The following is a 27,295-nucleotide window of genomic DNA, read 5'->3' on the forward strand; positions in this document are numbered from 1 at the left end:
GGAATTGTGATTTGAATGAGCACTATATCAATTTTATAATTTTAAAAAACTATTTTCTATTATGTTAATAAAATAGATAGATTCTTCATATAGTACATGGTGTGGAATCTAGTAATCTAGCTGCTCCCTGAAGAAACATTGTTTGTTTAATGAGTATACCAGGTAGATTGCTTGTATTCTTTAGGTACTTTTGTGCAGGGCCAGTATGGTCAATTAAATCCAAAGTGATATTGTGTTTTTACAATTCTGTAGTGTTTAGGGTCCTGACATACAGTCACAGGTTGCAACAGAGTAGGCGATGGTCCTCTCTTAGAGAGGTTGTGCACCCCACACTGAGGCGATGAGTAGGTGGAATCTGAGGAGTAAACCACTCACAAGGAGAAACATACTCCACAACAATAGCTATCACACAATAATACTCCCTAGACATCAATTCTCACAGCACATAGTTACACGCACATAATGTTACACACCATATATTGATACACACCACAATGTTTTAAACAGGCAACAGCACACACAATGGACAAAAATTATTTTTGAAAATGTAATTTCGACCTGCATACCCTACTAGAATTATACTTCAGAATGCATTAAAACCCTGCTAAAGAGCTGCATTTATAAAAACACAAGCAGTGAAAGTGTGCTTGCTCTAAAACATGAAAGAATCCTTTTAGGATGCATTTAAACTCTGCTGAAAGAACTGCATTTATAAAACACATGTAGGGAAAATGCGCTTGCTTTAAATGTGTAGGGAAAATTAACGTGAAAAGAAAAATGTAGAAGGATATCATTTTCAATGTGCTTCTGTAACTAGGCCCAAACCATTATTCTTTCGACTGTTGCACACAGCTAAATAGACATTTATTTAGAACATTTTGCCTAGCACCAGCATCCTACTAAGGAATGTGCTGACTTTAAGATTATGTTCTTTTTGTTAATCACACCACATTAACTCACCCTGTTTTAACGTTGAATTTGCTGTGGATTTATAATGAATAGAGAACAAATAAGATATATATCATGAGTATGCTTAACCAGGGCATTGTCGATAGATTTGTTTCATTGCATTGTGACTAGCCCTTTGTATTCACAACTGGACATTGAACACAGCTAATAGTTAGGTATGAAGGTTCTCAAGAGAACTTACCCCCAGTATCGAAACATTGAAACAGTAATCAACTAATGTACCGGTGTGAATGCTTACCGTGAGAATCAGATGGAGAAGTAGCGCATGTCGATGACACCATCAGATGAGTGGTTTCCATCGGCTAAGAACGATGTACACCTACTAATTATCATTACATTATTGTGTATTTTATATTAATAATCAAGTGTTATTAGCTACAGAGGAGTGATTTTTGGATTTATTGAAAAGACCCTTTACCTTGCTCGACACTTGATGCTTCAGGCGTTCTGTCCTTGTTACTGTAAGCTTCTGCTGACATTGACTTAGTCTCTTTTTCACTCAGATTCTTTTGATCAATGCTACTGCAGCAATACTTCCTCTATCACTGATTTATTTTAGCAGTTACAGCTGCAGCTGTGGGGAACTTGGCTGAGTTTCCAAAACAAGCCTTTATGGGAAGTTCAATACTTTATCTATGCTCCCAATATCTTGTTCTTTTCCAGAAGAGACTCTTCATGGGATCTGTATTGGGTAGGTTAGGATCGAAATAGAATAGGGACTGAATTATTTTAGGGAGCAATCTGTTTATGCTACTAATAATCATCCCTTTTGCGATATTTTTGTAATTGGACTAATTTGAATCAAAATTACGAAATCATACTAACTCCTTAAAGATAAATAAAGGTTTTGGAAACTCCATTCAACTTATCATAATTGACTTAAAATTAAAAATCTGACAGTTGATGATGCATGAGCTGCATGTTCTGTTTATCTCCAATTTGGAAAACGGTGGCAAAGATTCATCCCACCTGTCAAGCACCTGGATTTGAAGGGTCCTAGCTGTAAGTTTGGGCTGAATGGTTTCGGACCCGATTGTTTCCAAATTTTAGGCACTAACATAGTAATACATACTGCAAGCTAATACACACTGCCCAACACAGACAATCACAATAGTACATATTACACAATGATAAACATTACATGAACAGTAGACAATCATTCACACTTTGCCTATAATAAATGCCGCACAGCAGTTCACAATGCTTAGTGAAGAACAGCAGCTTCTGCCATGAGTATACATCTGATAGTATTCTCACCTCAAAAATGCCTTTTTTTGCACATTGCACAGCAAGACACAGTGCACAATATAACACATCATACAATGATAAATACCACACAACTGTACACACTAAGGTACATTGATGCAACTCCTGTTCCACTATAAATATAGAACACTGAGACACTGGGCTAGTCACATCACACAAAGGTACACACACTGCATGCATAAAACAATCAGTACTCTGGCACTGTCTTTGCATGATGGTCCAGTCGTGCATGTGGCAGTAGTAATTTTACTCTACTGTGACACTGCATCCTGATCATTAGCATCCTGCTGCTTTTGAGAGTTCCTTTGACCTTATCCTCACAGAACTGACTTTACACAGGTACAGTCCAGCATAGAGGGTTTAAACTCAATTGACTGCAACAAGACACTGCTCATGTACACTGGAACAACCTTTCTTGCTGGAGTAGTAATCAGGTTCATTCTAACAGTGATCTAGATACACTGGTACATTTCTTCCTGTGGGAAGAATTCTCCAGCTCATGCAAGATTTTCATATATAGGAAATTGAAAACACATCAAAAAGGGTTGCTAAAATCAAAAATATGATCACAAAGTTCTGCGAGACTGTGGATGTGGTAGTTGAAACCCAGCTTCACTGGGACTTTTACCTGTTTTTCATGTCAAGGAGTCTTTGGAGTTACAATCTTGAGTTTAAACAGCTGGGCATCTGTATTTTGCTCTAGCCTCAGTACCAGAGTCATTTTTAAGACTGTGTTTGTAAGGGCAGTTGTCAAGCAGACTTACTGCCAGCAATATACATAGAGTGGACTTTGGCTCTGCCACTTTCAAACACTGGCATTCTTCGACCAGCGTCTTCGATCCTTTGGCAGGGGACTTTGTCAATCACATCTTGGCCTAACCCTGTGGAGTATTCATCTCTCGCTTAATGCAATTGGCTGTTTGGGTGGACCATTCTTCCTTCACTTGCATTGAACTGTATGAGGAACTACTTTACAACGATGGCTCTCTCTCCCCGCTTCTACTGGCTCCCTGTCAAGTGTCTCCTTCAAATGAGTGAATGCTGCATGTGTTTATACATTAAACCCAGCCCTACAATCTTTGCCAATGCAAATTAAAATGGTGGTTCGCCCGTTCCTCTGAGAGTCTCAATACATTTTTTAAGCTATGCAATTGGTGAGTTGGCTTTGCTACACAGCTTTGTTTGTGCCATAGAAATACCAACACATACATAAGCACATAGAAACATCATAACGAGTCAAACAAGGTTTTATGACAGGCAAAATAACTGTATGACAGGTATTGTTTTTTTTGCAAAGTATTGATATTCAGCTATTAAAGTGTTTTGCAGTTATGCCCACAGCCTTTGCCTGCACCTTGATACTAAGGTGATATCCCTCAACAGATATGTTTTACGGGAGTGCTGCATAAAATATCATTTAGGGTGAATCTAATTCCATCATAACCACAGTAGCCTCCTAGAACTTTTTTGCTTTCAAGGTATGCCAGTTTTCTTACACCAACTGTGCCAAAAACATCGATGACTGTGGAACGTCTTCGAACTATGTCTCACATAAATAGACCTGGGGCCCTATTATGTATGGGGTGCACTGTCCCTGTTTGTGCCCTGGTGCACCTTAAAACAAGTGCGCTGGGCGCAAACAGAGAAAGTGCACCCTATTATATAGAATGCGCAGACCCCAGGGCAGCCACAAACTCGTGATGCCCTGGGGACAGCATATTCAAGTGAAATACGGAGCGGCTTTGAAGCAGCCGCTCCGTGTTTAACTGTGCAGGCGGCAACTCCCCTGTACTTTTAAAGGTGATTGAGATCCCCTTGCAGGCAGGTGCAGTGAGTGACAGCACCCACCTGCAAGGCGATGTCTGGGGGGTCCCTGGGACCCCCTTTCCCACCTCCAGAGGGCTGCTATCAGGAGGCGCCTTTTAGGTGGTGCACAATCAATTTGCCTCCGGGGAGCTTCTTTGCCTCTGCGCCCACATCTATTGTAGGGTGCGGGCATAGTGCCAAAGGGATTCCCTCATTTGCAAGGGACACTCCCCCATGCAAATGAGAAATCGCAGGTGCTTTATGTGTGGCAGTGCTTTCAGTATTATAGAAGGGGCTGCACAAGCATCTGCCCCCCCCTTCTGTAATACCAAAGTGCCCTGGGGGCGCTCAAAGCGGTCACAAATGCCCGTTGCATCTTAGGGCACTTAGTGTAATACGGCTGTGTAATACAGCCTCTGGACGTGTAGCAAGCAACTTGTTTGTGCATGAGGCTAAGCATTGTGCAATGGGGCATTGGTGAACAGGTAATGTTGCATGACATTTGTACCTGAGTAACACCCTCCATTAAAAATGCCTGCACTCATATGTGTACACTTAGAGAAATGGCAAAAGGGAATGGGAATGGGAATATCATGGAATATTCCACTTGCTCGTTTTTTGCGCTTGATTTTATTTACTGCTAGGACCCATACAAAGCCAGGTCATGCTACTGTAGTTTCTTGAGTATTGAGTAGAATAATACGGGAGTTTGTGCTGTTTCCTCCCCATTAAAACAAATTAAGATATAATGCCTCGGGATAAATAACCACACTATACAGTAGGATGAAGTGATACTTAAATTATCCCTTCCTATAGATATAAATCTCTAGTAAAATCTATACTTTCTTCAAACATCAATAGTCAAAAGCAATTCTATACGGTTTCAAGTGCCCGTCATAGAAACATACTTTTCTGTATTTATTTTGTATAGTTTTTTCAAAATCTGAAAGAATGTATTCTTCTTTTTTTCACATACATCACATAAACATATATATACACAATATTTGCATTTAAACATACAAACAAAAGTGTATTTTTTATTTAGTACTCTTCGCGCTTCTAATCAATAAGGATGCTCCTTAAAATGTTCCACAATGTGCATTCCCTTAAAAAGTAGATCACCTGAGCAACTCAGAGGTTTATTACTCCAGCCTCTGTTATTTCTAGTACTCCTAACTTATTTTGTACTATTTAAATTTTTTGCGGGTATCTTCAAATTATCTGTCGACGCGTTTCAGCCCCATTACTCTCTGGCCTCATCAGGACTAGGGCAGTTGAGTGCACAGTTTTCCAAAAATCCACCTAGAGGATCAAATACACCTTATTTAACCACATATGTCAGAAATCGCTATTATTTACACATATATACATAGGAACATAAAATCCAAATACACTACACTGAGTTATATTACATACTGGTTTCTGGAGTGGCGGACGGTAAAATAAATATGCACCCTCGTGTGCAAAAAAACCTTTATCTTCCATTGTGTAATGCATCACCGGAAAAGTCGGAATACGTGCAAAGTGCCCAAGAAAGCCTCCAAACACCTCATTCATCATTACTAATAATTCAAACTAAAATGAACAGGTAGATATGTAAACAAATCAAAAAGCTATATATACCAGTGTCCAGTTGCTTTCCATATGCTTAACCATCATCAATTTCTTTATTCTTCTAGACCATGGAACTAAAGACAAAGAGAACTAGAATGAGTACGATTCCTATCCAACGCGGCTTTAATTACTCACGTAGTTGCTTTCAAACCCCACTTTCTCATGTTATTTGAGTAATATGGACTTTCTCTGTATGGGCAGACTGTTCAAAATGCCGCGGTCTCTTCCAAGTTGACCATATTGACGATCACGTCCCCTCTGCAAAAGAAACCAAGGGAGACTGTTCTAACAGCGTCTTAACCTAAATAAAAAACTCTTAAACTACAGCGTATTGAAACGCGGTTCCTACCTTATTACGGGTTTATTCTGCAGAGAAACAATCCATCGCCATGCCGCATCTTCAGCGTGCATCGTGTCACGTGATGCGGAAGGCAATATATACACGGAAGTACGGGCCATCAAAACTGGAGAGGTACCTAACTAGAACAGTAATGAAACGCGAAGAAGGACTCACGTTATATTTACTTAAAGAAGGGGAACAAAACTCCTTACTCGCGAGTGTCGCACCAAATATGGCAAAAACGAAATGTGAAGAATATCAAAATAAAAATGATAAATAATTTTAAAAAAGACTCAAATGGCGATAATCTACTATTGCATCACGCTAATAAATGTGAATGACTAAAAACCACCTTATTGCCCAATATCGTACCGCCACTCCTTACAATCTTCTCAACCATGTTGAGAACCAGTCCAAAGTTACCAACATTAATATATACATGATATCCAGATTCAGATTCCAAATGTAATAGAACTGATATTATACTCACCGAATCTTTTTGATCACCTATTCTAGTTACTATACGAAGATATTTTTGTAATAGTGCCCCAATTTCATCTTTGTCATTGAGGCCCATCGTGGCAGTATGATATTTCTCAAGCAGTCTGACCTCAAGTCTGTTGAGTTTAGTTTGAAGTACTTCTCCACACACATTTCCGGTCACACATAGTACTGACCATTTTATATCATTTTCTGAATGATTCTGGTTTTGAAAATGTTGTACTAAAGGAGCCCCTTGTACTTTACATTTTATCCTTGATTTGTGTTGCAAAATCCGCTTTTTTATGGGTTGTGTCGTTTGGCCTATGTAACATTTATTACACAGGCATTTTATACAATACAGTGCATTCTTAGAATTACAGTTAGAAAATACTTTTTGATAATGTATCTGACCATTAATGTCTAGTTGTTTGGAATCTTTTGTTAGCCTACATGCCACACAATTTTGACATCGGAAATGTCCAACCACCGGAGGTAAACTCAGTAAGCCTCTCAGATCTTTTTGGGGGGATTCCGTCTGTCTAGCCGCTCTCACCAGTTGTTGCCGAATATTCTTTCCTTTTTTTAAAGCAGAAAGAGGTTTGGGGATTCCTAAGGGTTCAATTAGTTTCCAGTTTTTTTGAATAATTTTCTTAACTCGTTTGCTTTTGGGTCGTCCGTCAATACGCATGTCAACGGAGTATTCTTATCGTGTTGATTAGGGATAAGTAACACTTCACTAGGTGTGTACCATGCTCTTTTAAGAGCAACTTTCACCAATCTCTTAGGATAGCCTTGGGCTATTAATTTATCCTTGAGGTTTTTTGTATTGGTAAAGTAGTCTTCTTTACTGGTACAATTCCTCCTAATGCGGAGGAATTGTCCATATGGCAGGGTTTCCTTCAGCGTACGTTAATAATTAAAGCCGGGTTGGATAGGAATCGTACTCATTCTAGTTCTCTTTGTCTTTAGTTCCCTGGTCTATAAGAATAAAGAAATTGATGACGGTTAAGCATATGGAAAGCAACTGGGAACTAGTATATATAGCTTTTTGATTTGTTTACATATCTACCTGTTCATTTTAGTTTGAATTATTAGTAATGATGAATGAGGTGTTTGGAGGCTTTCTTGGGCACTTTGCACGTTTCCGACTTTTCCGGTGATGCATTACACCACGGAAGATAAAGGTTTTTTTGCACACGAGGGTGCATATTTATTTTACCGTCCGCCAATCCAGAAACCAGTATGTAAAATATCTCAGTGTAGTGTATTTGGATTTCATGTTCCTATGTATATATGTGTAAATAATAGCGATTTCTGACATATGTGGTTAAATAAGGTGTATTTGATCCTCTAGGTGGATTTTTGGAAAACTGTGCACTCAACTGCCCTAGTCCTGATGAGGCCCGAGAGTAATGGGGCTGAAACTCATCGACAGATAATTTGAAGATACCCGCAAAAAATTAAAATAGTACGAAATAAGTTAGGAGTACTATAAATAACAGCGGCTGGAGTAAATAACCTCTCAGTTGCTCCGGCAGGGTGATCTACTATTTAAGGGAATGCTCATTGTGGAACATTTTAAGGAGCATCCTTATTGATTAGAAGGGCGACGAGTTCTAAAGAAAAAAATACACTTTTTGTTTGTATGTTTAAATGTAAATATTGTGTATATATATATGTTTATGTGATGTAAATGTTTGTATATATGTGAAAAAAAGAATACATTCTTTCAGATTTTGAACAAAATTTACAAAATAAATACAGAAAAGTATGTTTCAATGACGAGCACTTGAAACAATATAGAATTGCTTTTGACTATTGATTTTTGAAAAAAATGATAGATTTTTGTAGAGATTTATATCTATAGGAAGGGATAATTTAAGTGTCACTATATCCTATTGTATAGTGTGGTTATTTATCCCGAGGCATTATTATCTTTATTTGATTTTGTGAATTTACCCAGATGCCGAAGTGTTACTAGGGTTACCCCCTGTTTAAATAGGTTTCCTCCCCATTAAGCCCTTTTTGCAAATGCTTTGAGTTGGGTTTTCAACACAAACGTTGCTTTGTGCTGCTTTGGTCGAGTAAGTTCCAGTTTAAATATATAATAAATATGTCCCTCCTTCCGTTAGAATGTGACTGTACTATTCTTAGCCTCTGCTTGAAATCAATGAAAGAAAAAATGCTACATGTCCAAATTAGAATTGACTCACTAAGCATCTTATGTTCTGCTTGTAGAGTTAAATCAATGGATGATATGTTGGAGCAGACTGGTAATTCTTTTGTTGAACAGAGCAGGGTGTTTCTAGGAAGCAATTCTTAACCTGCGAAGTTCGAGAAGGTTACTCAGGAGGGTCTAAGATTGTTTAGAAAATTAAATAAATTAGCAGAATAATAAAGTGTGTATAAATAAGAAAATAAAAATTGAAAATTGAATTTTTTTTAATGCTATGCAAAATGGCTATCATTAGTATGAAAGCAGCAGGAGTACTACAATCAGAATGTTGTGTGGTTAATTGGTTGCCTCAATTAAAGCATTGGTACCCGCCAACAAAAGAAAGCATGCATTAAGAGGAAACAAGACAAAGTGGTACACAGATGTCTAGCATATCACTTTGTCTGTTAGCAATAAAACTACAGTTTGAAAACCTTCGTCCTCCTCATTAAAGTTAAAATATTGTTTTTTTGTTTTTTTTGTTTGTGACTTAAATAAAATATGTCATTATTTAGTGAATTTGTTTGTCATGAACTTGTTTCCTGATTTCCGTGTATTGTTTGGCAGTTCAAATCATAGAAATTGCTTAGGCCGGGGTCCCCAGCGTCAGAAGGGATTTAATGGGAGTCCCCATAAGTCAGAAGGTTACAAACCATTGCGCTATGTCATTATCTTGTCGTATCTTTGACGTATATGGTGTTAGGTTCTATGTACTCTGTCTTAACGCTTGTGCATGTTGTACGACATTTCCTTTATGTCACATGGCTAACATTTTATAAAATATAATTATGGTGATAGGCTGGGAAGTAAGAACGTTTGCTCTTTAACTCAACACAGCAGCGCCTTGGTTGATACAGAACTGTCCAGATGAGGCGTTACATGCATGCTCATGAAATTGGGCCTGGGGTGGATTTCTATGTTCTAGTCATAACTTTTTGCTAATTCACAAACATGTAAGGGCGGTTTATGCATAATTTATGCATCACCTATGTTGAGCACAACACTGCATGTCATAGCTATCCACATTGAACCCTCTACCCATTTTCGCGACTTTACAGTTCCATAATGCATACTATGAGTACATGACTTACTGGTAGGATTGGGGAAAAAGCAATAGCTTCAAATTTATTTCTACTTAAAATTTCTTTCCCCAGAAGTGTTATTCTTTGCATACAAGCCCCCTCCTACACTGAGCACAACTTGGAAATACTGCACGGTGAGGCGCACCTCAGTGCACTGTTTACAAACCTACACCTGGCCCATTTCACTTATCCAAATTTTTGTGAATACTCAAAAAAGTTACTTCTTTGTGATGATGCAATGTATTTGTATTGCCCGTCATTAACCCTTTTACTCAAGGTTCTCTTGCACATGTCCATTTTAGCATGGCTTTTTGGGACCCAGTAAGTGCAGCGTAATTCTATGTTATTCCTGGAACACAACCGTAGGGACTACATTTACTATTTTTCCTGCAGCGAAGAACCGTGTGAAACAAATGCAGTGCTGCATTGTGTAAACAAAGAAGAATTGTGCAGCGCCAAATCTACAAAGGGTCACGTGGCGACGATGTCACCAGTGGTGCTCGTAAAAACAACAAGCATTGGCATAGCCAATAGGTCTCGCCTTTGAGACCTTATAAGTGTTTAGCCATGCAACAGTTGCATAACTAAATACTTATAAGGTCCCAAAAGCGAGACCTATTGGCTATGCACAGCGGCCGTGCGGCCGCGAAAGTGAAAGTAATTGCGGTAAAGCGTGGCGCGCGCGCCCGCGCACATGCACTGTAGCTCCAGGCTGGCCTGGTAGCACTTTTTGGAGCCCTCTCAATAAGTCTCGCCAGACCAGCGCATGCGCTGGGTCAGGCGAAACCTAAAAAGCAGTGTTGCTTGATGTCAACTGTTGTGCAACAAGACATGGGAAAAGACAGTGGAAGGACACCCTTGAGTACAAATGCATACATGGTGACAACTGCCTATTGTAAGCCACATAAAATCTGTACGTTCACAGAAAATACACATCTTATGCGTAGTAATGTCGTGTGATATTTCGCTTCACCATTGTTTACACCAGATTTCATTTGGTGTTACGATTTCACACAAAGGCATTCTTGCTATTTTAGTAGCTTTGACTGCGTGTAAATAATTGAGGGGCTAATATACAAGCCTCTTGCACCGCCAGTGCATCCCTGTTACCAGGCGCGGCCCATGCAGGTAAGAGCGTTGGGGCGGTGGGGCTGGGTGGGGGGGATTTCGACAGATGACGACGGGAGAAAATTAATCATTTATTTATTTTTCCCTCGTGGTCGTCTGTCGAATCCCCCCCCCCCCCACCCCCACAACCCGGCCGTACCACTCTTACCTGCACAGGCCGCTGCTGACTGTTAACCATATTAAAAGCGACGCACTGTCTGCGCAAAGGGCTTGCAAATAACCCCCTGAGTATGTGCGCTTTTCCCGCCATGTTACTCCTCCTTTGCATAGATTCAGGGTCTGACTTCCCTGCAAGCCAAACAGGCAGCGCCAGAAGAACTGTTCTGAGATGTCAATACTGGGCTGTTTTTTTTGGCTGTTTCTGGGCAGCTTTTATGATCTAGTGGGACATTTTTCTTTCTGTTGATTTCCACGACTTTAACACAAACATTACCTGCAGCAAGAACCAATTCAGGTCTTTCCCATACCTTGCAAACCTCCTATAAAGTGTGCAGGGTGGGACTGGGGAAAAAAATAGGCCCAGGTACCAAAATAAAAGTGCTCCCCATTAGGGAAGGTGATAACAAACAAAGTAGTAATAACAGGGAAATCAGCAGTAAAAACCGGCCCACCTGTTCATAAAACAGGCCCACAACTGCAGTAAATACCGGACCACACACTGATCTGTCCCATAGGGCAGTGCCTCATTGCCCCATAGGCCAGTCCGCCCCTGACAGTGTGACTTTACAAGTTCAAAACAGTCCTGATTTGCAAACATGGCCACTATTTTAACTATCTGACTCACTAATGGGGGTCCCTATTATTTTGATGCCTGGGTCTCCATTCTGTCCCAGTCTGACCCTGCACGGATTATAGCTTTTTTGGCGCAAATGTTGATCAACACTGACGTTTTCACCACGAAGCTCCCGTCATTTGTCACGCGAGAGAAAATTCACCCACTTTACACATGCATACCCAGAGGCGCAGCTAGAGCCAAATTTCGGGGGGCTACTAAAAATTTCTGGTGGGGGTGATTCTTCCAGCAATAGGCAAAGCGGAGATGCAGGGGCTCTAAAAAGGGGTGAAGACACAACAAAGCCTCGTTAGCAAGTAAATGGTCTTTTAAAGACCTGTGTAGTACTCGGTTGCAGCTGTGTGTGCCCGGAAGGCCGTCTCAGCCCGGGCTGCCACACACAACGGGGGGCTGAGGCCATTTGAGCCCAATGGGCGTTGCGCGCCTGTGCATACCTGCCCCTTTCTCCGTGCAAACATTGATGTAGCCCTTAAAAAAGAACTGTGCATCGTCTACACACTAAATTAGCTCATCCCATAAGAGAAATTCCGAGTAAAGGGCCGGTGTCTGTGTGGTAATATGCACTGCCTGTTCCTCCGTTGTTAAGGAAACAGTCAGGTAGCATTGCGGCAGATCCATTTTCTTGGGATCACATCCCTCCCTTTCCATCAGCTTCCAGCTGTTCTGCTTGAGAGTCAGGGCACTGGCGCACAGCCCTGAAAATTGCAGCATGTACCTGTGAATGGTGACTGTGTGTTTTGAGAAAGTGGATTATCCGGGGCGGGCGCGTGGGCTGCTGCAATGTGATCTGAAATAAATGTCATGTTTCGCAGTTCTGCTGAGAATACTAAACTCTCCGTGTTTTCCTCCACAGTCCCTGGACGGGTTTGTGTTCACGGTGAACCAAGAGGGCAAGTTTCTCTACATCTCTGAGACGGTGTCCATCTACCTTGGCCTCTCCCAGGTAAGGAGACAAGTTCAGGAACCCATGTTCTGCCGACAGGTGGTGACACTCATGGTCAGGGCCGGACTGGGAACCCAAAGCAGCCCTGGCAATTTTCTCGGGCCAGCTCGTAGTGAAGCACTGCCAGGCCCCGGGAGTCTGGAAACGCTTGCTTGCTGCTTTTGTTACTGGGGGCCGATATTGCAGAACTGCAAAACTGGCTCCCGGGAACGAAACCGCCCCCCACCATTGCATAACCAGCCCCCACCCTTCCAGCCTCCCGGGGAAATGCCTGATGCCCGTTACGGCCAGTCCGGCCCAACTCATGGTTTTAGGAGGCATGCTGCCTGAGTGGAGGGCATTGCTAAAAGACCACCTGTGCACCAGAGACTCTTCATATGGCTAAATATTGTGCGCTGCAGGCTCTGGGAATGTATGGACCGGGCACAGGCACACAAATGTATAGAATTGTGTTGTATTTGCAGTTGGTCATGTTGCATGTAGCGCGACATACACAGGACAGCATCCTAGTGTTGCTCCCCTGCTAGGACGTGAGCTGAACACTTGGGGACACCATACGGGGAGAGGGTCAGTCACACCTCTATTTTATTGCCCTGGGCGTTAGGAGCGGAGGAGTAAGACCAGGTGGCCCTATACGGGGTCATCTTCCAGGGGCCGTGCCTCTTTGGCGATTGGCGTTAACCACCAACCCTCCCAACGAGTACTATACAGCAAATAAATAAATTAGTGAAAAAGATACATAAATAACCACCTGTGAGCCAGAGACCCTTCACATGGCAAAACGTTGTGCGCTGCAGGCTCTGGGAATGTGTGGACCGGGCACAGGCACATAAATGTATAGAATTGTGTTGTATTTGTGTTACCACACCATGGTTGTGTGTTATTTTCTGGATTGGATATGGGTGTTCTGCCTTTTGGTATCATACACAAGTTATTTGCATATTTGTGAACAGCAGTAATGTTGGATAGTGTACATGCAGATCTCTAAACACTGCGCTTGTGAGGGCAATTGTATTTTCAGCTCTCTAGAAAGGGTGCAATCATGTTCATACATGGCTCTGCTTATGTGTTGTGGCATGTCAAGCCCTGTAATGTTACACCCTTTGCACATCGTTTTTTACAACCCCTTTCCAGTTGGTGTTTGAAAGCCTGGTGTTGGAGCATCCCAGCTCCTGTGGGCATCCTTTCTTGGGACCTTCATTGTCTGTAACCAGAACATATGTACATCCCATACCAAGAGGGTTGGGTAGTCATGCTTTGTCTATGACTTCTGTCTTCTGGTTGTTAGTTATCATCAAACATGTCACCATTGTTGTATGTGGCAGGGCTTCCGTGTGATGCATGACAGGCCTGACTGCATGTAAACACTGCTGCACTTCGCATTTCAGGGCACACGCAACAGGCTTAGGGGAAAGAAAGGCAGAGTGATTGCTTGACCATCAATGCTAACACGCGTCTGCTGGATCACCATATAGTCAGTTTAGAAGCTCAGTGTTTTCTGGCACATTTCAAACTAACCCAGCAGAGTGGGGGCTGTTTCCACTTCTCAGGAGCACGCGTTATAGTCGCGGCTGCGAGGGAAGATGGCCTTGCGGGGATCCATCTTGGATAGAAAAAGGGAGAGAGGAGCATTCGCTTCCGTGCACTGAGCAAAGGGCATTGCTTGGTCAACTCACAAGCATAGCGGGAGAAGAGCACAAGGGAGCCATGCTCACTCCATAAGACATCAGTAGTGATAAAGGTATATAAGGTACCAGCGCAGGGGCGCAGTTAGCGACGTGGACCAGTTGCTGAAGGGATCGCAGACTTCCAACTGCCGACCAAAGGACAGCATAAGGCATGATGCACTGTAAGGGAACTATACATGGCTTCCATCATTTAGGCTTAGGAAATAAACGCAGCAATATAAAGTAGATGGTTGACAATGGCTTCATATATTTGGTAGGGGAGAGCCTAACAGGTTTGCGACATGTTCGGAGATAGGATTGGGATGTATGTAATATCTGCTTTAAACTGAATATTATCTGCCAAGTTATTTATAATAATAATAATGGTCATTCTGATGCAAACGATTTGTAGACAAATACTACTAGATAGATATTAAATAATCATAGGATAGTAAAATACCAACTACTGTGTGTGCTATTGATTTGGAGCACAAGGGTGGGGCAGTGGTGTAACATAGGCCCCCGCGGCCCCCATGGTGCGGGGGGGGGCTGAGCTCCAGGGGCGCCCCTCAGCACAGTACCCTGGCCTGACAGCTCCTGGTTGAGGCCAGAGGGGGGCCTTCCATGTACCTTCCAGGAGGGCCCCCCTCAAGTTTTGTCACGCCACTTGGGTGGCGCAAAATGTATTCCCAGAGGGAGATAAAAAACAATCTGACAGGTTTGTCTGACTCCTCCCAATCTAATAGGTCATAACTCAATAAATCAATCAAGAGTCTTTATTTGGATTCAAATCCATAAAAGCACAATAAAACAAGTACAAATCACATAATAGATCCACATACATTTGGTTTGAATAAAATTAGCAGCACAGTGCAAGGTTTTACAATACAGATATTCACAAAAAAACAGATTAAAAAAATAGAGGCCTCAGCCTTTTAGTGAAAGCTCATAGTTCAAAGGAACAAAGTAAATATAGCATCATATCAGGAATCCCTTATGTACATATTAAAATATCATCTCCTATGGGTCCCACTCTGCAACTCTGGGCAATAGCTTGCTTAATCTCCACAACGGCCCCAACAACGCTAGGATTCCTGGCTTCACCCTGGGGGTGCCCAGGAGTGGACACTTCACAGGGAAAGGCCAGGAAGGGTTCCTCAGTGGTATTCGTACAAGCGCCGAGATGCCTCCGGGTAGTCGTGCGCTATACAAGTACATCTACATTTACATTTACATTTACATTAAGGACACATTTAGTTAAAAGGGCCGTCCACAGAGTAATCAGGGTTCTAAAGTGCAAAGAGGAGAACATTGCCTATACGTAAAGCAATCCTATAAAGTGCTACCGAGAAAACAAGCCGTGAGGCAATCATTTGCCGCCACCATATCCGGAGCAACTGTCTTCATAGCATAGGCAGTCAAAATGTGACTGATTTATGTCTTCGAAGGGCCTGCTTTATGTAAGCTAAACTATGCAACACAGTTTGATACTAGACAGATTTCTTAAGAAGTTAAAGCCCCCTTGATAATAAATAAGGCCCTGAGTCAAAAAGAGGGGATGTAGTCTACAAGAAATAATATCTTTATAAAATTACAAAATAATATAAAATGAATTGGTTTTTTTCTAGCCTTTCCATCATATGGGCAGCTTGAGAAGTTCAGAGGCCACAAGTCTGGTTTAGAGAAAGCCACTAGACGGTGGAGCTGATCTAGGCGTATTCTTGTTAGCAGTAGGCTATCCTGGGTACTGGTCACATTTACCAGGTATCCTTGGATCCCGTCAGGATAAACCCATACAGTATCTATCCACAGTGGAAATAGTTCTTTCCTGACCCATATTGGTTTCTCTTCTCCCCATGTAAATATATCTTATTTCCTTTTTGCTGAACTTCACAATACTATGTGGGTGGAAAATGGTTGGGCTTTCCCCAATTCTTGCATTTACATACTGAAGCCATGGTATCTTTTCGCGATGGTCAAGCCCGAGGCAATCCCTTATGATGTCCCTAGAGAACATGGTGCCCTATTTCATCCAAATACTGTGCCAGCTGTAGGAAGAATATTGGCATCTTCCATATACCCAATGTCAAGTTATTAATGTACAATGTAGGCAGGGGTTGAACTTGGCACAGCCAAAAGCCTACGAAAAAAATATATTTTCCTCTGTCTGTAGAACATTGCAGTTTGTCGACCTCAAACTGAGGATCCAGATAATGCAATTGGGAGGCATTTACTTTTATGCAATTTCGTGATTTCGCTAAGGGATTTGTACCTATCTATTTGGCAAAACTGTTCACTGCTCCAGCGGGCCTTATGAATTTTAGTTTAACCGTTTTGTGGTGTCCAATCTCCTCTCTGTGAAAACATTATGCTGAGGTCATTAAAAATCTTTACTTCTTCGAGTTTTTGACCCTGAACATAATGACTCTTTCTCTTTTTTAATCTTTTGCCACAAACCATGGTATAGGTTTTAGTGAGGTAGAGTTTTAGATCTCTACCCTCCATGAAGGCTCAAAAGTTGTTTATCAATTGCTGGACACCATTTGCCATCCTAGAAGAAAGCCCTCCATCACGGGTACACACACTAAGCGTGTCGGCTTTTATACTCCGCAGGAAGCCATCCTCAGCGTTTAGATACAGTGAGCACTAAAGTGGCCCATGGACACTTCCATGCCTAATGCCCTGTGTTACTTGGAGTTTCTCAATGCATTCCCCATTTTCCCCAAAATGTATGCAGTTTATTAACGATGAATACAGAAGTGAGAGAGATGACACATTTTATCTCTTGCGGCCCCCATAACAGTTGACACCTACCATAGTTTTGCATGGTTCACAAGATCAAAAGCACTGGTCGAGTCCACAAAGCACAGGTAAATGTTCCTCTAGCGTGTCATTGTATATTTCCTAATAATGGGATGCAAATGTCTACACCGCTCCACAGTGCCTATTTCTTTCCTGAACCCATATTGCAATTCTGCCAGTATAGATTTCTCCTAAACGTCTGGCATTGCCTTTGTTCCCCTCTTTAAATATAGAATAGACCACCCTCTCACTCCAGGATTTTGAGAGCATAACTCATTGGAGAATATGTTAGAGGCATCTGCCAGAATTACTTTTCTTTTGGGCCTTGTGCTGGCATCAGGAGCCCGGCATAGGACTTATATACACCCTGTTTCCCAAGCATGCCGGAAGACATATGTCAAGCAGGAATGTCCGCTCTCCTTTTCAATTCAAAAAGCTTTATTTCGACAGTTTGTCATAAAAGCACATAAATACAACACATATCGCACAACTTAATAAATAGATAACACATAATACATTACAATTACAAAATAAAAGATAATTAAATTCCATATACTGTCATGTATCTAGAAAACCTTAAGAACAGTTAAAAGAGGAGAGACAGCACGGTGAAACAGATCATATTTAAAAAGTACATTTTAGGATTAGGTAGCAGCAATAGTTTTATTTAAAGTGCGAGTGCGTATGATCCAGGACCAGCCCAGGAATTTTCAGCTGTCCAAAGGTTAGGGTCACGGGTGTTACAACCCATACAGCAATGAAGTGCCCCAGCCTAGAAATGACGACCACAGATTGGGGCCTCTCAGTCACTATCCAGCAGTACTGAGTCTTAATGAGAGGACTTAGGGGGCCTATTTAAGAGATTGTCATGGAATGCCTGGCAGCAATTCACCTTATTCCACTACACTGTGTGATAGAGAAAGGTCAGGAATGCACTGTATTTAAGGCAATGTGGCAAATTCCTGCCTTTTCCGTGCGCTGGTGCCCTTTTGGCAGCCTAGAGCCAATCCAGGCACCCTTGCACCATTGTGCAAGGGTGCCTGTGTTGCATGCAGGATTTTTTTTGTGCAGGAAGGTGAACCTTCCTGCACAAAAACAATCCTGAGAAGCTTATTTCTCTTTCTATGTGTGCAGCACCTACAGAAAAAGAAAGTAACAAGGAAAAATAAAGATATTTCTCCTCGTTTCGCCTCACCTGAGAAGGCACATTTTTCTGGCACATTCCCTGGGATACCAGTTCTGGTAAATCTGGGAATGGATCGAAAACCATGGGAGTTGCGTGGGAACACTCACACAATGCCCATGGAATGTCTTCCCAGGGCAGAATATGGCAACACAGCGCATTGCGCTGCGTTGTCTTATTCCAGATTTATGGAGCCACTCAGAGCCACGTAAAGGGGCTTTACATAGCTTCATAAATCACATGTAAGGTTTGCGTACACAAACTGGCTCATAAATAGGCCCCTGGATATATTAGTCCCCGGTGTAGCAGTGTCCTACCCCACAGAGGCGCTCGTTACAAGCGGCCTGTTAAACAGCTTCAATAATAGGTCGTGCATTAATACTGATGCCACTTACCATTTCTACATCTTTACGAGACAATGACAGGTTTTGCCGCTGAAATTAGGAATAATGAACGAAAATCTGTGTTTCTATATGAGTTCCTGCATTATAGTACCCTTTAATTGGCAAATTTTCAACTGGACATTCATTTCAACCGTCTCCAGGTCGAATCTCAGGCTGGATCCACAGTATTCCTGCAGGTTTACCATACATCATGTAATTTCGATTGGGACAGTAACTTTTGTCACTGGCTCTATCAGGATTAAGAAGTCTCTAAAATGAAGGGCAGACTCTGGCTGTCTTTTGCAGATGTCTTTCCTTCATGGTGTACCATTCTGCCAGTAGCTTAGATTCCAAGACCTTTGTTTCCTGTTCCTGTCGCCATTTCCCTTCTCCCACATCCAACTTTTGTTTCCGTGGACCTGTATCTTGCTCCACCCATGTCCAAGTTATCTTTGTCCCTCGTCTGTGTTTCACTGTTTGTGCCCATGTCCCCCCCCCCCCACCTGCATGAGCTAGTCCTCTGTGCATCTTCAGAGACTCACGATCACGTGTTTGGTTTGTTTGATAATTTGTGCCCGTCTTCTTGCTGCCCTGTTCTTCTAGTCTCCTCTTTCCTCGCTGTCTGCTTGACTACAGTGTGTGTGTGCGTGCGTGTGTGTACGCGATCGCGCGCTTTTGCTCACTGCATTTGTGTTTTCAATCCTCTTGAGTGAGAACACCTATGTTCAACACCCTGAGGTCACATAGGTACCTGTAGACTGGCTGCTTCCGCCTGTGGGAGCAGGCAAACATACTTCAGGCAGCATAGACAGTAGAATAGTGTTTTTTTGCTATGCTCAGATCACTGGATATGGCACATTCGTCTGTTTGCCTCTGGTGCGTCTTCAATAACCAATAAAAAGCCACGGGCATATGTTGTCTATATCTGCACCGGAATCTCTGCACACGCATTCAGTCGAATTGATATCTATGTCTACCATGTGGTTCAGTGCCTGCTTGGTAGTTCTTTCATCGTCATGACTAGGACACATAGTTGTGAGCAGATGTGTTCGTGTGTTGGGTGTGTGTGTGCTGGTGTGTCTGTGTATGCGCTTTGAGCACAAACAAAATGTCACAAACATATATATCTATGCATATTCGTGCATTTTTTGCACTTAAACTTTTTAGATCAGATTCTTACTTTCAGCACCCTGGACAGGGGTGAATATGCTATATTTAGGAAACGAAGGCATTCTGCAAAAAAGTAATACATGTTGATCTGGATTTCTTACAGATTTAGTTAAAAAAAAGACATATATTTGCAAAAGCATAAAACAGAGAAGAGAGTTATATTAATTACAAAATGAGGTTCGATGAAAGAAAGCACTGGTGTGCAGGATGGAATGTAGGGTTATAGAGGGAAAGATTGTAAGGTTGCACCCATTTAACGTAAAACAGGGTGAAATAAAACGAATCTTACTTCCACCACCTCGTGGAAAAGTAACTACAACTAATTTTTGTCAAAAACACAGTTAAAATGTAATTGTCACAATTAGAATTGTTGCTGTAAAGCAGAGCCGGACATAGCGCTTGCAAATCTACGCATCTGTATTTTTGTGTTGGTGAGGGTGGGGTGTCAACTTGTAGAACTTTGGGTAAGACAAATGCACATCTGTGAAAAGATGTGCACATATCCGCTTTTACCATTCTGGAAATGGAACATGAATATGTCCTAAACAACCTATCAACGTTTCGCTGTGTTCAATGGCTCTTTCCTCTTGGTAAGTAGCCTGACTTGCCCACATTGCATCTATGGGTCCAAATGTGAAAACTAGGATGGGTAATGTACATTTTCCAAAAATTTCAAAATGGGCAGCTAATCTCACTGTGGGTAGCGGAGGAGGTATCCTACCCCTGGGTAATTGTGAATGCAGCCCTAAGGACCTGAGACCTCCTACTGATGTGGGGTAGTTAAAGGAGGGTTGTCACGTAAATTGAGGAATAGCATGGTTCCAACAAACAACACTATCGTTTAAGGGCAGTAGTGTGGGAAATGTCCCCAATAAGATAGAGTAGATGATTGCAGTCGAAGTATTATCGCAGTTGTAAAACCTTTGGTAAATTCATTTCACCCTAGTGAGGTACGGAATCACAGGGGTGTAAGAGAATTTTCTTGACAGAGTTAAAAAAGACACGCATCAATTGTTCTTTTTGCATTTGTCACCCCGAGCTGGATAGGTATGCCAAAACGTGGGTCCCGTGCTCTCCATGCTACTGGAGTCAAGCCAGCATGGCTGATGAGGGGTAAAAACCCAAAACCGGTCCTAGGATGCTTGTTTCCAGCCCAAGGAGGACCTGACCTGGCCTGGTAGTTCGGGCTTGACTGTTCCCATAGGGAGAAGAGTCAAGACAGATTTGCATATGGCTGAGTTCAAACTGGAATGGCATAGGGAGCAAGAAAAACGATGAATTTAGGCCCAAATCTCTGTACTGGGGTGAAAGCATGACATGTTCTTCATTCTGTCCATCAATTGTTCTTTTAGAGTTGCAAAATACACATGATTTGCCATGAAAGTAGGTGCAACTGGAGTCTGTCGCTAGTATTAAACAAAGGTCGGCCATTTAGGAAAAAATCAGAGATAGTTGAAAAGCTGAGACAATTCACCATGGTTCTAATAAAGAAGGAAACTGTTGCCTTTTGGAGGCTAGCAGTGTGAGGCCTATGTGAATTGTCTTGGGTGTTTATTATTTTATAGGTAAAAGTGAGTTGCGTGAGTATGTTTCTGACCTGTAGTTTCGCTAATAAATAAACTGTTGTGCTGTAAACGTGAGAGTTTATGCAGGAGCTTCTTTTAGGTAGCAAGTACTTGCAGGCCTTGGATCCAGAAGGGATTTTTAATGCAATTTTGAAATTACAAGCAGGATGGTGGACTTGATTTTTCATGCTTAGCATACTATATATAGGGTCTGACTGGCATATCTGTCAGTGCCGTTTCTCTGGCTGTATGTGACTTATATGGTGGACAGGCATCCATGAATGCACCACCCGCTGGGTATTTTAGTCTACCTCGGCCTCGTTCTTAACTGTTTTTAAACTTTTAGCCTGTTTCCATTTGCTTGCATTTAATCACTGTGTTTTATGGTGGTATTACTTTGAATCTGACACACATCTGGGGGTAGAATTTTGGGGAACAAGCTGTAAAATCAAATTATTTTGACCTACTCAACACTCGCTGTTTTAACTCACCGATCTGTGCTTTGCTCTGCTTGTCCATCTCCTTGGTCTGCCATGGCTCTCCCATTGAGCAGAGGGAGCTGGGACGCATCACTCTGCTAGCTCAACTGTGCCCCATTGGCCGCCATCTTGGATGGCTTACACACAGCTGGGCAGCATTGCAGACACTCTCCTGCACCGTAAAAGGGCAGCCTGGCACTGAGGCGCAACAGGCGTGCCTCCAGCACACTGAAAACATGTCAAAGGCAAGCCCGTCTGCACCCAACCAGTGCCAGAGGCCCCGTCTGAGACTCCTAGACAGTTCTCCCTGAACCAGCTTATAGCGCCCCGGCCAGTCTGTGAAGAAGCCTGCAGATCATCAATTCTTCTTTCTACCTTAGACAGTAACTGCAAACACTGTGGTTTTTCTTTTACTTCTATGGATTCCACCTCAATCGTATATAATCCACTTAGCGTCTCTTTTGTGGAAGGTAAAAGCAGGAGTGCTTCGATCAGAGGTAGCTTTCGCTTTTATAGTTTAATCTGCTGCTTCCTGACTCGCCACCTACAGCACAGCTTTGACTTTCTTGTAGATAATTCCCCTGATGCCGTGTCCTGACAGAAACATGGCTACATGAAGCCTCTTTGCAAAATGTTATTGCTGCGCTGCTGCACAACTACTGCATTGGTAGGAGGGACCGCAGGGATAACCTAGGAGGCAGTATAGCCATTATCTACAGAGATGTTTTTCAGTATAAAACCGTGCAGCTACCCTCTTCAACCTGCAAAGCCCTTCTCTTCTCACTTGGCCTTACGCCCAAATTTACGTTTTTGGGTGTCCTAATTTATCCCCGCTTGGCTACGCCAGAAATTGGTGCTCCACATTAGCTGATCTAATTTATCCATACACACTTAAATCCACCAATTTCTCCATACAAGGAGACCTTACTAAGCACCTAGAAGGTGCTACGTGCAATCCTAGTCAGACTCTTATTGAGGATCGGGATGCCATTAATCTGATTAACTCTTCTCGCACACATAAAATGGGACACTTGCTGGACCCCATTTTTTCTAACATCACTGGTCTTAATTCGACCAACCCGTACCTCTACTCTGGTCAGACCACTTTGCCGTGCCCTTTTCCCTACACACCCATTCTTCATTTCTCCTGCTGCTACCAGGTCCAAAGTCATGACCAGAAACTGGCCCAAACTCGACCTTTCTGCCCTTAACACAAGTTTATGGAATACCCTTCCTCTACTTGTACAGCAAACCGACCAAGATCTATCCGTGGTTGATAACTGGCTCAGAAGCTCTCTTGACTCAAGTCTACCAGAAGCTTAAATCTGTGTCCAGACAGAAGCCCCTTTTCCCCCTGGTTTAATGAGAACTTATAGGAGGAAATTAAACTTTGTAAGGGTTTGGAGGAAGCAATATGATGAGGATTCAAATTGGGATATAAAATGGCCTTGAATATTTATCAAATGCACTGTAGACATGCTAAAGCCGCCTTCTACTTTGAAATAAAATCAGTTTCTGAGCCCTCACCTTTTATCTTCGTCAGTCGATCTTCGGAACTCCTCCCTGTGTGAGGGGCACTTACCCAAAGCATGCCATGGTGCTTCCCCTGCTAACCCCCCCACCCCCACCTGGATTCATCTAATTGTACCGAATATTGACCCATCTCTTTGCTGCCTATTCTCTCCAAAATATTGGAGAAGCACATTCATTCTTAACTTACTGCTAAAGTTGAAACCCAAAATTAGCTTCATCCTCCCCAGTCAGGATTTACAGCTTAGCTCAGTACAGAATCTGCCTTTCTAGGAGTCACAGAACATCTATGGCGAATCCTGGATAGGGGTGGCACTGCTGCGCTTATTTTTCTAGATCTTAGGGTGACTTTTGATACTTTGTCTTCTGACATTCTTACTGGCAGACTGTCCCAACTTGGCCTTCAAGGCATGGCTGTTGCCTGGTTAAATTCCTTTTTGGTAGACCGCACTTTCCAGGTTTTCTCCATGAACACAGTGCCCAGCTCCCATTCACTCACTTCAGGAGTACCTCAGGGCTCTGCTCTCAGCCCCATCTTTTTTTATATTTACATCCACCATTTAGCGGACCTAGAGAAAAGATGTGGCCTGACTCTGTTTTCATGCGCCCATGACACTCAGATTATTTTTTCTTTGTCGTGCAAGCAAGAAGCCAGTGCAGAAGACCTTAACTCCTGCCTCGGTCTTGTCTCCAAATGGATGAACTCCAACACTCTAAAATTAAATGGTGACAAGACTGAGGTCAAGGTGCTGGGCAGGGACCCCCGGATTTGCGGCCCCCAACACTGGCCTGCTACACTGGGAGTATTCCTTGAACCTGTTAACAAAGTGAAGAACTTGGACTTCTGGCTGCATTCCACCATTTCCGTGAAGCCTCAGGCCGCTAGGAACACATCCTTCTGTTTTGTCTTTATGAAATAGCTCAAAAGGATCCTATGGATACTTCCCTTTTCTGCTCAGAGAACCATTGTTCAGGCCATGATCTTATCTAGATTGGACTATGGTAACATCCTGGAGCTGAGGGCTGATAAAACTGTGATTAGATGTCTTCAGCGATTCCAAAACTCTGCAGCCAGCCTCCTATTCTGGCTTAAAAATTACTCTTCTGCATCTGGTCTTCTCTGTGATCTCCACTTGCACACAGTGGACATGCAGATCAACTTTAAGGCACTCTATTTTATGTACAAAATAGACTTAAACTCAGGACCTCGGTTCCTGCAAAAACTAGTTGTCCCTTACCACCCCCCACGCTCTCTGCGCTCCAAAATCCGATCTCTTTTCACAGTGCCCAGAGTTAGGCTCGGCCGGGGTGGGTTGCCACTTTTTTTAATTTCTGGCCCCTAAACTGTGGAATGCTCTCCCTGAATCTCTCAAATACTGCACCTCCATGTCTACCTTCCGCAAGGAGCTAAAAACCCGATTCTTCTACGTCACTCTACTTGGCCGCTGAACCTGAACTTAATAATAATATTTTATGATCTGGTGGGCCAGTTTTATGGTTGATTTCTGTGATCTGATATTACCACAAACTTTGCCTGCAGAGAGCACTAATGCATACAGTATTGCATACCTTGCAAAAAACTTATACATTGTGCCTTTACAATTTCAAAACTGCTCCAATTTGGAAATGCGCCCACTTTTTTAGTTTTCTGATTCGCGCATGGACGCCACGCTTCTTTTGGTGCCAGGGCCTATTTTTCTGTCCCAGTCCTACCCTGACAGTATTATCCCTGAATCATGGTGGGAGTATTTTTTGTCCCATCCATAAAAAACAGAACCAAAGGAACCGTTAATACTACAGGCTACTATAGCCTTTCGATGTTACTACTAAAATATTTTCAAAACGTTTTCTGGATTAACCGTAATCATGGGTGGAGGACGTGGATTTAATTCCTCTTAAATCAAACATGTTTTAGGAGTGGTGAGTGAGCAACACAAGCAGATGTACTCTAGGAGTTTGTTGTGGTAGAAAGGTGTTGCTTGTGGAGTTGACTTTTATCTATACATCGTATTCTTAATACACAGGTTGTGGTCTGCCTTGATGATTATGATGGTTAAACAGGGTATATTATAACATTAAGGGCCCTTCTAAAGGGTTCATTTTTTACCATTTCTGTAGGTTAATCATGTCAGCATTTTATGATACTTGGTGCAGCTTACCTCTCTTCCTCTGAAACTAGGTGGATTTCAACGTACTCTTGGTAACTTGTATGAACAACACTGTGGCAATCCCTGACACCTCCATTGAGTTTTACCACAAAAAGTTTTGCCTCTTCTAAGAGAAAAAGGAAATCAATTCTAGAAGATCTAAGGCAAAACTAGAGTCTACCACTTGAATGAAGACTGGGGGCAGTGGTCATGTCTTTTTCATCCCTTTTGGTCCCGCATTACTCAATAATCTTTATGTTATTTCTGGTTGCTGGTGTTGATTTGCTTTTGGTTACTAAGCCCAAGGGGTTTGTGAATTTGCACTGGTGTAATTGAAGAGGTGAGGTTCCAGTGTAGCCCAAAGATCCAGGAGTGTGAGCTGGTAGCTGATTTCATAGGCAACTCCCTAGACTGAGAAGCCCCTAGCTCTCCTGGATTGCAGCATTTGGTTCTGGCAATGGTTAGGGTTTGGCAAGCTTTTCTTGGTTAGAGTAAACTGGATGTGCTAATTGCAGTTGTGCAGTTTCTTTGGGTAGGCAGGCAGCTACTCTCTTCTCCTAGGGTTCAGAATTGACTCATATCTCAAACCTATTTGTATTAAGCACAGCAAATGTACTTCCATTAGTTTACTGACGGATGTTAGGGCTAAATATTACCCCTAGAAACATTGATTAATGACATGGCACTTAAATAAGCTAATGCTGTACAAAAATCAGGGAAAAAAGAGGCAAAACAAGGTACGATAATAAAGCTGTTGATGGGGACCACATCAACTGTCGGTGCATGAATGTGTGATGACGTATGTGCACGCATACTTCTCCATGGACATGCTCACTTATTGAATGATTAAAAAAAATAATTAACTACCACAAGGGCAGCCCTAACCACCTGAACCAGGGGCAATCAATAATGTATCCTAACAATGGTTCACAGTGTATACAAAATAATCAACATATAAAAAATATATATGATCAACACATAACCATACAAATTATACCGTGTTCCTAAAAATAGTGAAAAACCAAACAAGTTGTAAAAAATAGAAAATAGAAAATAAGGCCCTTATACAAAAAAACAACTTTAATCATCAGCATAAAATATTCTTAAATAAAATAATGCTCATACATACAAGCTGGTACAAATAGACAATTCAATAAACATATAAAACCAGACAAAAAATGGCGTACACAAACAGAGATTTACATAAAAGTCGGAGTTCCAAAACAACACTGGAACTTCAACACACAGAACAATGTGTCCTCTATGAATTGTGGCCACAGATGCATCGACGGCGTTTCGACCTTTGTCACAAGTACATGGTCATCATCAGGACAATTAGATAGCTGAGCTTCTCACCAGATAATTAAATCCTTAATAAAATCTAGCGCACAGTTTACATCGTGCTTGCGTATCAGTTGAATTCTAGAGTTATATATATAAGAAATGTGAGCTCTTAAAATTCAGCTTCCATTTGCTTACGAATTCAATAACGTTACTGGATCAATTCCCGCAACTTAATTTGCCGAATATATTGAATGATGCAGAAACCACTTGACTAGATTAATGAAGAAAGACATTGCATTTTTGCAAACTCTCTTTTAGGGCAGTGGATCGGCCCAAAGGAAATGACAGCTGCTGGGCTCTCCAAAAAATAAAAAATAAATGATTTACATGAATGCCAGGGGTGGGGGAACAACAGAGAAATGTTGGAGGTGGTGGGGGGCAAATAT

At 42.1% G+C, this 27,295-nt stretch overlaps 1 protein-coding gene across 2 annotated transcripts in view; it reads left to right on the forward strand.

Annotated features, from left to right (window-relative positions):
- NPAS1 (neuronal PAS domain protein 1) overlaps positions 1–27,295 on the forward strand; it is a 500,301-nt gene that overhangs the window by 318,505 nt on the left and 154,501 nt on the right. For both annotated transcript variants that reach the window (XM_085625659.1, XM_085625660.1), the window contains one exon: positions 12,550–12,639. In XM_085625659.1, the coding sequence (XP_085481785.1) occupies positions 12,550–12,639 (90 nt within the window). The remainder of the gene's footprint in view (positions 1–12,549; positions 12,640–27,295) is intronic.

This window comes from Triturus cristatus, chromosome 9 (genome assembly GCF_964204655.1).
Source record: "Triturus cristatus chromosome 9, aTriCri1.1, whole genome shotgun sequence".
In the NCBI taxonomy this organism is placed as follows: domain Eukaryota; kingdom Metazoa; phylum Chordata; class Amphibia; order Caudata; family Salamandridae; genus Triturus; species Triturus cristatus.